The sequence below is a fragment of the Sceloporus occidentalis genome, unplaced genomic scaffold, assembly GCF_023333645.1.
Source record: "Sceloporus occidentalis isolate IW3139 unplaced genomic scaffold, rSceOcc1.0.p SCAF_99, whole genome shotgun sequence".
Lineage (NCBI taxonomy): Eukaryota > Metazoa > Chordata > Lepidosauria > Squamata > Phrynosomatidae > Sceloporus > Sceloporus occidentalis.
The window spans coordinates 2,671,518-2,686,606 of NW_028317079.1; the positions used below are offsets into that span (position 1 = coordinate 2,671,518).

Below are 15,089 nucleotides of genomic sequence, written 5' to 3' on the forward strand. Positions count from 1 at the left end.
TATATTGCCAGTTTGTGTTGGACCCCAGCCATAGGAATGCCAGATATAGAGGCGTTCGCCCGGATAGCGTTCGCCAAGGGCTCCATCCCCAGCACGAAAAGAAGAGGCGAGAGCGGACAACCCTGCCTAGTGCCATTCGACAGGGTGACCTGATGAGACACAAGCCCATTGACCTTAATCAACGCCGTAGGGTTATGATACAGGGCCCTAGTCCAACACAGAAAACGTTGGCCGAGATGCAGTCGCTCCAGGACACGAAATAGGTAGGGCCAGGCCACCCTGTCGAAGGCCTTCTCCGCGTCTAGCGAGGTCAAAGTAAGCGGAAGGCATGTCCGGTTAGCCAAATCAATAAGGTCAATAACTTTCGTGGTATTATCCCTAGCCTCCCTGCCGGGGACAAAGCCCACCTGATCTCTATGGATAAAGCGGGGGATATAAGGTGACAATCGCATGGCCAAGATTTTAGCAAGGAGTTTAATATCCGAATTGAGTAAAGAAATGGGACGATAACTACTACAAATGTCAGAGGGCTTATTTGGTTTCAAAATCAAGGAAATATGAGCCATGTTAGATTGGGGGGCAAACTGGGAACCCGAGGTAAGGGAGTTGAACGTATTCACTAAGTGTGGGCCCAGGATAGGTAGGAACTTCTTATAATAAGTAATGGGAAGGCCATCCGGCCCTGGACATTTTCCCTGTTTGGTGGATTTGATAGCATCCCTGACCTCCTCCAGCGTAATGGGGGAATTAAGTAGGTCCGAATCCTCCGGCCGTAGGGGGCGAGGTAGATGTTTATCTAGATAAGCGTCCAGAACTGTCATAAAGTCAGGACAGGACTCCTGAACAGAGGGTAAATTATAAAGGTCCTGATAAAACTTGTGGAAACAATCTGCGATCTCAGGGGTGGAGGAGACATGAGTACCCTTAGCAGTGCGGATCCGGGCTATAAAATGTTTGGCCGTCTGAGTCCTGAGAGCCCTAGCTAGCAGCTTACCGGGCTTATCCCCATATTCATAGAAGTGTCGTTTAGTCAAAAGAAACTGCCGCTTTAGGCGACGATTTGTGAGAGAGGCTAATTGGGAGCGCAGAGAGTCCAGCTGGATCAAAATAGAGGGGTCCTGGTGGGATTTATGAAGTGCTTCCAAAACAGCTATTTTCTTAATTAAGTCAAGAGTAGCGGCTAACGCCACTCTCTTAAGCCGAGAGCCAATTTGTATAAACTTTCCCCGTACCACCGCCTTATGGGCCTCCCAGATGGTGGGCAACGACATATCAGGGGTAGAGTTCTCAGAGAAATAGAGGCGTAAATGGTCAGAGACCTCTGAGGAAAGCATCGGATCAGAAAGAATATTTTCATTCAGACGCCACACCCATGGTCGGGCAGGGAACGAAGCAAGCTTAATAGTCATAAAAACCGGGGCATGATCACTGAGTACACTAGGGCCAATAGAGGAGGCGTGGAGAACGGGGAGGTGGTGATGGGAAAGAAAAAAAGAGTCAATACGGGTATAACGGTCATGAAGGGCAGAGTAAAACGTGTAGTCCCTCGTAGCAGGGTGTTGCGTCCGCCAAACATCTATAAGCTGTGCCCTGTGGAGCAGTCTCTTAACCCGGTTGATTTGAGTATGTGGGATAGAGGAAGTACCAGATGAGTTATCAAGAGCCGGGAGGAAAGTCATGTTGAAGTCGCCCCCTAAGATCGTCATGCCCTCTTGGAAATCCATCAATTTTTTCAAAATCATAACCAAAAATGTAGACTGGCGACAATTAGGAGCGTAAACATTTGCAAAGGTAACCCTATGGGTACCCAAAAACCCCTTAACAAAAATACACCTGCCTTCGGAGTCCTGCCAGCTATCCAATTTGCGAAAGGGTAAATGTTTGTGCAAGAGGATAGCCACCCCTTTAGATTTAGAATCCGGGTTACTAGACGTAAAAGAGGTGGTAAAATGTTTATTAGTCAATTTGGGTTCCTTAGTGGCTTTAAAATGTGTTTCTTGAATAAAAGCTATTTTGGATTTGGTGCGGCGAAGTTCAGTAAACAATTTGGATCTCTGTTCGGGTTTATTAAGGCCCCTGATGTTGAGGGAAATTAATGTAATAGGATCAAGAGCCATATGGATGACGTCTGGCAGGACTACGCGAATACATGAGCAATGTAGGATAATCATCAATAAAAATCAGCAGGAGCAACAGTGTCGGAGCAATAAACAAAACAACAAACAACAGACAAAAACATACTCTTATTAAAGCAACAAGAGCTGGATGCCATAGCATCAAGGAATGAGCATCATGTCCAAAAATATGGACATAGACCAAAAGGCAGAGGCCGTCAGGACCCTGCATGGTAAGCTCTGGGGGGGGATCACCAGAACACATGGTACATACAATCACTGCGGGTAAGGCAGCAATAAGAACAATAAAAGAAAATAAAAATGTGTGAAATCAGGTAAGCACGCGAACCCTGAGTGAGGCCTTCGAGCGTGTAAGTGCATGTAAAGGGTGTGTGGACGCGGGACCGTAACAGTCCCAGGTGGAAACATGTAAGTGTGTAAGAGTAGACATGGGCCATGTCATGTAAATAGCCAGGTATGAAAAAAGAAAAAGGAAAAAAAAAAAAAAAAAAAAAAAAAAAAAAAAAAGGGGGGGGGGAAAAACACTCAGTCATTTCCCGAGTCCATCTGGACGTTCCGTCTGCGACGATGGCGGCGTTGAGGCAGGGACGACCAGCTGGACTTCGGCAAAGGCGCAATGGAAGGCCTGCTCGAGGAAGACGACCACTCCGGCAGGTCCAGAGGAGGGAGATCTAGAGAGCCCAAGAAACCAGGTAAGTCTTCAGGATGGCGCAAAATCACTGCCTGAGTACCCTTGCGGGCGATCAAGGCGAATGGGAAGCCCCACTGATAGGGAATAGAAGCCTCCCGAAGCACTGAGGTAAGGGGGCGCAGCATTCGTCTCGTCTGAAGTGTGATGGGCGATAAATCCTGGAATATGGAGATGGTGTGCTCTTCATACTGGAGAGGCGCCTTCGCCCTGCATCTTTGGAGAATCAGTTCTTTAGTACGGTATTCATGAAGGCAACATATGACGTCGCGTGGAGGCTGCGCGTCAGGACCCCTAGGGCGAAGCGCTCTATGAGCGCGATCAAGGGCAATTGGAGAGTCCACCGGCCTATCCAGGAGCTTATTAAAAATCGATGTGAGAGTGGCCACAATGTCCGCCGGCGGGACAGACTCCGGGAGGCCCCGAATACGAAGGTTAGACCTCCGGCCTCTATTATCAAGGTCTTCTACCTGTCGGAGCAGTCGAGAGACTGTATCATGCTGGTGGGAGAGCGTTGCAGAGAAGTCGTCCAACGTGGTGTGCACCTTCTCCCGCTCCTCTTCCAAGGCCACCACACGATCGCCAAGTTGTGAAAGGTTTTCCTTTATGTCATGTAGGTCTTCGCGGACCCCAGAGAGTGCCGAACGAAGCAAGTCCGACATCTCAGCCTTAGTAGGCAAAGCTTGCACCGCTTCTTGCCACGAAGAATGTGCCTGGGATGGCATCAAAGCGTCAGAGTCGGCCACGGAAGGAGATCCGGAACGAGCGCTTCTCGGACTTGGAGGCGGCGACGCCATCTTGTCAGGTAGGCCCCGGTTTTCCGCATCGGTAAAAGCGTGGAAAAACGACCTAACCGAAGAATTGGAGTGTTTCTCCTTAGCCCCGGAGGGTTTAGGAGTAGTCGTGGTCCTCGAGTGTTTGCCCATGTCTGAGTGGGACACCCTACGAGCGGTGTAAACAAGCGAAAGCCTCGGAGCTCAGCAGCTACACGTGCAGTTCCATCGAGTGCTAGCCACGCCCCCTCACATTTTATTTTTTTAACCACAGATGACAGTGTACCATAATTAGGCTGCCTGCACATGTACTTATTAATGAAAGCATTTACAGTGTTTATCTGATGTTTCATGCCATTACTACATGGGGTTTCTTTGTAAATTTGTCAAAAGCGATCTCTATATATTATTTGTCTAGTACAGAAAAATAAAAATGTTTAAGATTTTCCAACAGTGGGTATTTACAAGTTTGAGACAAACTGCTGGATTCTTCCTGAAAGAAAAGAAGGACCGAATGACATAAAAAGAGGGAAAAAGTAAACCTGCAACAGATTTTTTTTTGTTAAAAAAGTTTTAATAACCAATACACCAGAAATACGGAGAAAAGGATTCATGATGCACGGATGACAAAGAAATTGCCGCTTACTTCTCTCTTTTTTGGTTAATTAAATTATAAAAATAGAAACTGGTTTCTTGAATTGTAGACAATGGGTACATTTTACATTGAGTATTAAAGTGCATGTTTGCGTGTAAAATCTGTTTTATTTCTCACTCCAAACTGAAGCCCTCGTAGTGATCGATTGCTTGGTTTAGTTTGATCCGGAGAGTTTCTACGTTTGTATACTTGGGCAGGCCCAAAAGATTGTAGCATGTATGAGCCACCGGTAGATGATCCTCCCCGCTGGGCACCGACTGGATGATTATTCGTAGGCTTGACATTCCGTAAATAGGAATACGATCGCTGCCAGTAAGAAATACTGAGCAAAAAAAAAAAAAAAAGCAAATTAATTAGTGAACATAAGTCATAATACATGCTTATTAGCGATAAAATACACTTCTGTTTATAATAAGCCTGTTAAAGTCCAGAGATTCATAGACCTCTTTATGTGAAATGCGTGGGACACACAACGGTCCATATTCAGTAAACTAGAGCAATCCAAAGTAACTACAAGGTTGCAATCATTATAGATGGTGGAATATTTCTGATGCTTGTCCATTTTTCACTTTTTTTTTTTTGCTTTTCCTGTATAAATATGACCCTCTATATTTACTTACACAGAAACTTCTTTTTCTTCTCCAAAGGTAATGCGTGAAAGGTCTCCCAAAACATTCTCACCGTAGGGTGCATAGCTGAGTATTCTCCTTTGTAGCTCGCGCTCTATGAAGAATAGAGACATCATAAAACAATGATTATTGTTACATGTCAACAATTTAATGACACAACAGATGTCAAAACCTTGAGTGCAGTCACTATGAATCCAGCAAATACAAGAGATGCTTATCGTCTAGTTTGAGATCACAACCTCTTTGCATGGCATTTCTTTTTACGATTTTAAAATCAGGTAGCCTTACATTCGGTCTGTGATGTGATGCAGAAAGCCCCAGAAAATAAAACTTTCCCAAGTACTTTCTGACAGTAATATGTCCACTCTTGCCGACTGTAATATGTGACTGCAGTAGGAGCTTTTTACAGGCTGCGCATAGTGGAGTCCGTCTTTGTCTCTGCAAATGCCACTACTCCAGGAGAAGGGCCACGTGCACCAAGATATAATGTATTTGTGCTGTGCAGTGCAAACACATACTTATACTGCAACAAGTTACTAGCAACTGGTGGCCCCTTACCACCAGGGGCCCTAGGGCAAGTGTGCCATTTGCTCCATTGTTGTTAACCTGCTCCTGAGCACGGTCCATAGGACTGGCACTGATAACCAGTTAATCGATTATTACTGCATAAACCCAACGATGCAATACGCCCTGACATTGCTGAGTTTACCTCCTCCAGCTCCTGCCAGTTGTAGTCACTGCTCCCAACCACCATGGCCCTCAGTTCCGACGGCTGGAAAAGCTCCAGCACTTTACTCCCGCATACTTTCAGGAAGCCTGTTGAAAATGCCTCATACCATTCCTGCACGGACAGGTTAAACACATAGTTCACGTAGGCATCTACAAACTCCTTCCTGTAAAAGAAAAAAGTATTTTATGATATTTATAGCAAAAAAAACACAATGCATAGGTTCCAGCCTGCACCTAATTTAGGCTATTTTATCTAAAAATGATAAACAAATTTGGGACTGAATGTGAATCTTACCTGTTGTCTTTTCTCACAGTCATCTGGTCTCCTCCAGGGACTAAAGGTTTTGTTTCTGTCAGTCCATAGCTCTCTCTACAAATCTACAAAAAATGAATATAAATATATTTTTCCATTCAAATAGGTGAAAACATTTACAGATCTTTAGTTCAGGATGGGAAGAAAAACAACATAACACTCAATGTAAGTCTATTGTCCCCCCCCCCCCTATAATCAAAGAGTCATTAATAAACCAACACTATCCTGTGGCCAGGCCTATACATATGACACATACTATGCTCCACATTACACAGTATGATATTGGACTTTTTTAAAACTGAGGGCATGTGTAGGAGTTTCATGAAAGAGCTGCTATACTCCATACAAGCATCCTAAAACAAGTGAAATTACTGAAAACTCACTGTAAAATTTAGGCAGAAAGTGTCTTCCACATCTTCTCCAGGGTAGTCCAAAAGTTCTTGAAGGCTCCTGTAGGAAAAGGAGGAGGAGGAGTAATCACTACTTGTATACTTCTATGTCATGTAAATATTTTGGTACAATATACCATTTGTGTCCATTACATTTTTGCTTGCCTATAGTTCACCTTGGAACACTGCAAAACCTGCGGCGATGGTCAATTTGCATATTTTTATACAATTGATGAATTTGACTGATTATTATGCATTTATTTGTGATCTATTATATATGTTACATTCTTGCTGCACCTCACTAATGATTGAAATCTGACCTATTTTGTCATTTGGAGTCTCCAGGGGAAACCCGGACAGCTCCCAGGTATAGCGATCACCAAGCAGAAGTAGATCACAATGGAAAAATGACAAGATCATGCACAGGTCAACACTATCTATGCTGAATAATGTTAATCTAAACATGAGAGCAGGTCCCTCTTTTTATGTATTGTAAGAATTGCTGATGCTATATATATATATAAAAGTTTAATAACTATTTTTAATTATGATAATTATATTAAAAACATTATAATAATCAAAAGAAGTTTTCATGTGACGGATCAAATACGTTAGCCAATAAAACATGACATGTCTTACAAAGTGTACACTAGAGGGCGCTACAGTAGGAAGCAGGGGCAGTTGTTAGTCTTCTGTATTATTATTATTATCTTTTATTTATATAGTGCAAACAGTTTACACTACCGCTTAATACAATACATATATTCAAGGGGTATAACAAGACAAGAATTGACAGACTAAGACAAACCGATACATTAGGTGGAGAGAGCCCTGCTCGCAAGCTTACAATCTTGTATTCTGAACATGTAGTGATTGCTATTAATTTCACCATGTAAAGCAAGTTAAACCATATTTACAATCCAAGCAAAGAGAGACTGCTTGGTATAAACACTAAATAAAGAATCATGACATACACATACAGACGGAAAAACGAATCGTGTGAAAATGATTTAATAACTTTTCAATGCAAAAATACATGATTGAGTCTACTTTGATGATCAGCAGATCCACTGGCAAGGAGTGATTATGAATAAATGTCATCGTCTGGATTACTGACTGGTGCACATAATGGAGCCATGTCCCAAGTGGCCCCCGTTTGAGCTCACAAATTACACTGTAGTGATGCACTGTATTCATGCTGTGGTGTGTAGACACATCTATAACATTAGACTGAAGGAAGCGGGGACCCCTTCCCACCAGGAACTCAGAAAAAAACAGCCATGTGTGGTACAGCTAATCATATGACCTCCTGAGATGCAACATATACTTGTTAATGAGCTCAATGGGAAATCGATAGTTAAGACTTGCAAACCTCATTTACTAAAAAAGGGTATGCAAGTATGCAAATGGTTAGTCCAGGGTGCAAAATATGGCAGTTTTGGATCAACGTTCATTGAATCTGTACTCAACTCACATCCAACATTCTAAGTGTTTAGGATCTCCTTACTTAACCACAGGTGGCTTTGTGAAGCTAATGTAGATAATCTGCATTCTGTACTAGTTGACAGAGAGTATGAATATATGCACAGTTTACCTTCCTTCAGTGGGTGACAGCTCCTTAAGATCCTCTAAAGTTGCCGGGACATTGAGTAACTTCTTATACAGCACCAAGGGGAAGTGCAGGTCCACTACTGTGAAGTTATAGATTGCTAACCCACACATCACACCGATGAGATGGAACCAGTTGTGCTCCACAAAACACTGCCAGGAATAAAGAAAGACACATTAAAGGAACAATTATTAATTCAATTATTAATATTCCATTTAGACGAAACATTAATTGTATTCTCTAATCTGTCGAGCAAATAAGCCTTAGCAGATATAATTTTATTATTTCTTCTAAATGTTTTATTACATAAAATACAGGTGCCTTTGGTAATAAACTATCAGTGCCTGCTTTTGCGTAATGTGACAACTGTTCTTGGCAGAAAATTATGAATGAGACATCATTTTATATTACAATTGCTTCCTGGGAATGTATACAATATGTAACAAATAATGACATTTTGTATTATTTTTGGAGTTATGGGTAGTGCTGACAATTCACCTGTAGCAGTACATTGCATAAAACTGATCATACATCAGTAGTTGAGGATATAATGAAGAGATTCCTTCAATTGCTGAATATCAGCAATGGGAAATGAATGTCCATATTTTAAGTTGAGATTGTTCAGATAGCATAATACTGTGATGCTCAGAAGAACAACACCTGTCCAGCCATCCGGTTATAACCTAGATGTAGCTCAAATGCTGACTTACTATGTCTGAAAACCAGAGCAGGTTGGATTCTTTGAAGACAGTGAACATCCCGTAGATGGGATTCAGGAGTTCTTTGAGGAGCAACAGGAAGAATTCTTTAGTGACTCCTCCAACATCCACAGCCTCTTCTCCATCAAATATCACCTACAAGATAATATACATTCAAATTCAGCTTCTTTGTTGCTGTAGAATACAACCAGCCCCGGAAAACATCTATTACAGAGGTGAAGGGGAAAAAAAGAGAAGAAAAAAAAACCACGAAAAAATAAATGTTTTTTTACCTTCATAGGTTTCTTTAAGTCTATATCAGAATATATACTGAGCTCTCGCAACGCATCAGCCACCAGGCAGGACCTGCGCACGTGCAGCACCAGGAAGGGGTTTTTGGCCAGCGTTGGCTCCAAGGTCAGCAGCATAAACATATTCTGCAGGTTAGCGCCATGAATGGCTATCTATATAATAAAAGGGCGACACATGCAACCTTATTAGGGTACAATAAAAACATTATCAGGAGTCACCTTCATCTTAAACGGCAAGTCTAATGAAAACAAATGTGTCTTTAATACAGAGTTGTTTTCTCACCTTTCTATATTTTAGAGCTATAGGTCACCATTGTAGTCATGTGATGTAGCTCAAACATAACACTAAGATGCTTTAAGATAATGCTAATTAAATACCTGATCGTGTTAATGAAGTCCCTTACTTAGACCTTACTTAGCCAGAGGATCGCCTTTGGTGATGAGGACTGAGACATTATATTGTTATATAATGAGACATTATATTGCTAGTTGGAAATTATATTGTATTATTAAGAGGGTAACAGAGGCGGTATTAAACTCTAATCCACACACACCAGCCAGAAATCCTAAACTTGTAGTGCTACCTCCACCACTGCAGGGGATTATGGGTAGGTATATGCACATAAGGTTAACAATGATCACCTCTTTGACTCTACATCGACTTTAAAGACAGACCTCTTGGAGCAAATGTACGCTGTACTAGACAGCCTTTAAACAGAGCTCGGGACTGATGTGCAAAAGCCAGATCACCACTCATGTAATAACTGGATTATTCAAACTGATTTAATTGGTTCTCTCTCTGTTATTCAAACCTTTTAGATAACTCTAGAAATGTCTCCAGATATAGCTAACCAGTTACTAAATATGGGATAAGCAATGCCTTCTAGAACTTAAAGGGTTACTCAACCTTTTGTAGCTTCAATTACCACATTAGAGGCACGTGTGCCCCTGCCAATAGTCACAAGCTTTCCACTACATCTTGGTTTCAGCACATTTTTCATTTTCCAGCCAAAACTTTAATATTCTTAGAGGATACTTTCTAAGAAACAGTCAAGTGAGATGGAGGCTATCAATCCTGAGCTCTCATACTAGGGCTGAATATATTGCAACTACACATAGCAGCACCATCTAGGGTGACCACATCAGCCATGTTTTTCAGGACACATATGATTTGTACATATTGCTGACCAGCCCAGATAAAGTCCTGCCCTGCAGTATGGAAGATGAACTGCGGAATTGGTTCCCTCTAATGAGTCTATACATCCCGCATACTGCAGGGCACCACTTTACCTGTGCTGGTCATCAATATGTAAAATGTGTGTCCTGGAAAACATGGCCGATGTGGTCACCCAACCGCCAGTTGTGCAACAGGCCACAAAGTTGGCTCATTGATGCCTGAGAACAAAGGACAACACAAGATGGATCTCTAGTTCTATGAGAAGTATCTTTTCATACCTGCATCTGCAACTCTGCATCTGTCTGTAGCATTTTGGTCTTAGCTTGGGCATCAAACACAAATGGGTAAGAACAGAGAGTAACAGAATCCTGAAAAAAAATATAGCACCCCTCTGTTAATTTAATAATTAACTGTTAATAAACATTCACATTTAAATGGTGATTAAAATCAGAAGAGAATATCAATTACCTGCATGATAGATGGACGAACCTTCTGTACAAATTAAAAGAAAAGGGAAAATTAAAGACAGATGAATAATAAGTATTGGTGATTTAGCACGGATACAAGTTCATGAGCATGAGTTCATGCATGAAAGGAAGGAAAGATAACTTTCTTTTCTAAGGATTGCATTTACTTTGTGCTGATGGAAGGTCCTGAAGCACAGATCTCCATGATCTTCTCATTGATTTGGCCTCCAAGCTTATTTTGCATTGATGAGGTTAGTGGCTCGCTTGTGGTCAGATATATCGAGACTTACTAAGCCTATCATAGTGTTGGCCTGGACCTTGGCATTAGTACACACTACTGGAGGAATACAATGGAGATATATATAGATATATATATATATATATATATATATATATATATATCCACTGTATATAATTCAACCCCATTGCTTGTATTCTCTCCACTGCCTCAGTTGCTCTTTCCAGCCCATTTGACACACAACCACCCCTAGTAAAAAAAATATAAAAATCCCACAAGCTGGGATCCATGTAATATCTTACCAATCCCGCTTGGTTTAAGAACCACGTAAGGTAATCTTCTTGAATATCCACTAAGGTGGAGATTTCAGGGATGTAGAATTTCTCATGTTCTACATGTCGAGCATTTAAGTTGACCTGGAGAGATAAATGCAATCACTATTACCTCCACCCCTTTCACATCTACATTTTTAGCCTATGACAGATTTATTTTATAGTGGACCTTTTGCATACACAAACGCTGTAAGGGCACCCACCAGCAGGTGCTGATTAAGCTGCAATAAAACACTGATAAAATATTTATCCATACACTCCACACGATCACACTTACTATTTTTATTTAATGACAACGGCTACTTCCTACTTAGGGGACTATTCACAAGCAGATGTGTCTAGGCAATAACTTGGAACTGAGAGGACCCTGCAGAGTTCATCATATTATGAACTATTTTTTTTTTTCTTTTGCTTACCTTATGAAACAGTTCAATCGCACCACCTTTGGCTTCTTAGAAAAATCACTGGTAGAAAGCACTCCCACTGAAATCAATGGAAATGTTTCCATGGAACGCTTGCATGAGAGGCATCTTTTGCAAGCTAAGAAGGCAGGGGTTGGGTAATAGTGCAAAAGTAAAGGGGGGGAATCGGATGAGTTCCCCTATGTTTTGGCATGGGGGAAAAACAAAAGTGGAAACTCAACTGTGACGGAAGCCTCCATCACTGGGGCCACTGGAGAAGCCTGACTGCCAGCCTCCTCCCTATTGACTATGGGCCCTGGGTTTGTAAAGGCTTCTGTGGCTACCCCCAGCAGTATCATCTCATCACTGGCTGAGGGGATTATCTCCGGCAGACAGCCAGGATCTGCCACCAGGGAGTGACCACCATTCTTTGATGTTTAATGTTGTATAAATCAGTTTCCCCCTATTGTATTGTTAATCCCATTACTGCCCCCTGTTGTCTCTGAGAGGCAGATTAAGGGGGCGGTTTGTGTCCCAATATCTTGTTTTATGTTAATGTGTGTTTTGCTGGATATATCCAGCTCTGTGTGTCTAAAATAAATTAGTCTTCGTTTGGTTTTACCCTACACTGAGTCTCGGCTAGTGACTGGGGAACTGGGGAAAGTGTTGTCCCAGACTAAGGGAGCACAAGACAGCGGAGATAGTCGGTCGGACTAGCCAGCTCCGTGACATCAACCATCATGCATTAAAAAGCATATTATGGATGGAGTGACCATTTGAATTCCCAAGTGCCACTGTGGTACCTAAAACTTGCCTGTGGTATAAAAGACCCCCGAAAGTCTATTCTGAATACAATGTGAACAATAAGGAATTAAACCATTGTGATTTTGCAGATGAGCATATAAATACCTTGTGCAGCTTCTCTAGAAGTCTAAGAGCAGCAGTGATATAGCTTGTGAACAACATAGGGATCAGTAAGGTCTTCTTTCCATTTAGCAGATAAACCACTGTGCCTTTATATAGGTCTACTAACTTGAAGAAGTAATCGGGGCAAATCCGAGACCACCAGTTATCTGAAAGAAGTGGATTATATATAAAGAGCAGTTCTGGTGCAAACTGCTAACAATGATGACAAAACAAGCAACAAACAAATTTGTGAACAATTTGGTAATTGTACTCCTTACCCAAAACTTTGCTTGGATTGGTGTCTAGTCGTAGGATTGCCATGGCTAATGGAAGTGTTAGTGTGATATAGTATTTGGAGTCCTGAAGCAAAGGAAATTCTGGAAGGATGAGGTAGATTCTCATTGCTTCCACATCAGGAGGAGAGCTGGATAGTTGTGGTATTAGAAAGCTCTCAAACCCTTTCACAATCTGAAAGGGAAGTATCAGTCACAATATGTAACACCTTTGTTAATCTCAGATATGTCTACAGATTGTATACAAGTCCTCTACAGTGACATCAGCACGCATAGGGTCAACAGTTATAGTCTCCAGCCAGGGAACTATCATATTTGCTCAATTATAAGACGACCCGCAAATTTTGAATATTAATTTAGAAAAAAAGAAAAAGCCTGAATATAAGACTATCATATAGGTAAAAAGTTTTATTAGTAAATATTAATTCACACGTAAACTATTTTTTCATACTTAATAAAAAATATGATTGATGTGTTTATCTCCTTTTATTTGCCAGCCTGTCCCCCAGTTATGTACATCTGCCCAAAGCTTGCTACTCTGCCCCCCAGATATGCCGTATACTCTTCTATGTGCCACTCTGTCTGCTTGATATACCACATACCCCCTTTATGCCACTCTGCCACACTGATTTACATTATACCCCCTATATGCCACTCTGCCCCCAGATATGCCTTATACCCCCTATTTGCCAATCTGCCCCCTATATACCCCCCTCGACTTACTGATGCATCCCTAGACTTGCCCAGTGCTCCAGACTCCCTGGTGTCAAGTGGGGGCAGCCGGTGGACGTCTGCGCAATGCGAGCAGAAAACCTCCGCTCCTACCCAGGACTTCCACTGGGGCTTCTATGACTGAGCACCAGAAGGTCACGTGGTGGCAGGAGCGGAGGTTGTCTGCACGCATCGCACAAACATCCACCGACTGCCAGAGAGGAGGATCCAGGTCCCCTGCAGTGCTGCAGGAGATCTGGATCTTAGTCTTGTAGTCAGGCCTCTATGTGAGGTCTGATTAGAAGACAACCTCAAATATAAGATGAGGGGTATTTTTTAGAGCATTTGCTCTGAAAAAAACCTTGTCTTATAATCGAGCAAATAAGGTAATAATAGCCTCTGTTTCATGTGACTTCCTCAGCTTTGCATTCTTACGCCATATGTTTTCTCTCTTAACATGTTACCTGACTAATGATCTGGAGTGGGACTTACCTGCTCCAGCAGTCTAGAATGATGGGCGCTCATCAGCTTCTCAAACAGCACTTTGATGGAGCTCATGTCAATACCAGGAATCTTTGGGCTTGTTTTAAAATGTTCATCATTCCTACAATAGTTAAGCATCATTAGCATTGCTTAGGTGCAATCCGACAAGTATTGCTGCCCTGAAGGCCCTGATAAACAACTTTTATTCCAAACTATTTCTTCAAGATTATGGACCTATATAATGTTATCTTGTTCTAAGTCATATAAGTAGTAGACATGAAGTAGATGAGGGTAAATACATTCTATCTGCTCATGCAACCTGGAATTTTAATAATGGCATATTCTTGAATTCTGACCTAGCAATAGAAATTCATCTGTACCTGTAAATCAGAGTTACTGTAACAATATAAACTCTCCCATCACACCCAAACTGGAAGAGTACATAATTCTATTGACAATAAGATCTTCTGTGGTTATAAAAGAGTGAATGTATTGTTATTTCTTTTAAACACCTCCTATGGAAAGCCTTATTTCCTTAAACACAGTGCCTTCTAAGTTCTTCTATTATTAATATTCGCAGATAAGCAGGGACAGGCACCAACATTGCTCATGGTGGACATTTACTAGGGGCTCTGGTGGACAGTACATATGATTATTTGGTGAGTTATGCGTCTCACTTACACATACTTATTAGTTATTATAGAATTACCTTTCACATATATATATGATCACAGAATTTTTTATTTTTTTTATTTTTTTTTATACATAATTGTTCTCTCTCGTGGTTCTATTTCGGCACCTACGCTTGTTTCTGGCCCTATATGGACTTAGGGCAAATGTTGCATGATATATTCTCATGTACAAACTGTATGAATTGTTGTGTGTATGTTGGTATAAATTTAGACGGAAATTTAGCTTTTAGAGATGGAAAGGATTGGATCATAAAACCAATTAGATGACACTTAGACTGATGACTATTAATTGCCAAGGTTTGAATACCCCACATAAAAGGGCGTTTTTATATGATACTCTGAAGCGGGAACATATTGATATTTGCTTCTCACAGGAAACTCATTGGAAAAAGGGATTTCCGACTCATTGGTTTTACAAAAGATATCCACTTGTTTTTGATTCAAGCTTATATTGTAAGAA

The 15,089-nt window shown here is 41.5% G+C and overlaps 1 protein-coding gene across 1 annotated transcript in view; it reads right to left on the minus strand.

Moving 5' to 3' along the window:
• Positions 1-4,364: 4,364 nt before the first annotated feature.
• Positions 4,365-15,089, minus strand: part of LOC149284106 (putative E3 ubiquitin-protein ligase HERC3) — a 34,007-nt gene continuing 23,282 nt past the window's right edge. Inside the window, exons 11-24 of the mRNA XM_089497154.1 lie at positions 13,947-14,058; positions 12,729-12,918; positions 12,454-12,617; positions 11,114-11,227; positions 10,575-10,598; positions 10,385-10,474; positions 8,912-9,082; positions 8,631-8,774; positions 7,906-8,072; positions 6,306-6,372; positions 5,905-5,987; positions 5,590-5,773; positions 4,872-4,974; positions 4,365-4,573 (exon numbers count right to left, since the gene is read on the minus strand). Coding sequence (XP_089353280.1) covers positions 4,365-4,573; positions 4,872-4,974; positions 5,590-5,773; positions 5,905-5,987; positions 6,306-6,372; positions 7,906-8,072; positions 8,631-8,774; positions 8,912-9,082; positions 10,385-10,474; positions 10,575-10,598; positions 11,114-11,227; positions 12,454-12,617; positions 12,729-12,918; positions 13,947-14,058 — 1,822 coding nt within the window. The remainder of the gene's footprint in view (positions 4,574-4,871; positions 4,975-5,589; positions 5,774-5,904; positions 5,988-6,305; positions 6,373-7,905; positions 8,073-8,630; positions 8,775-8,911; positions 9,083-10,384; positions 10,475-10,574; positions 10,599-11,113; positions 11,228-12,453; positions 12,618-12,728; positions 12,919-13,946; positions 14,059-15,089) is intronic.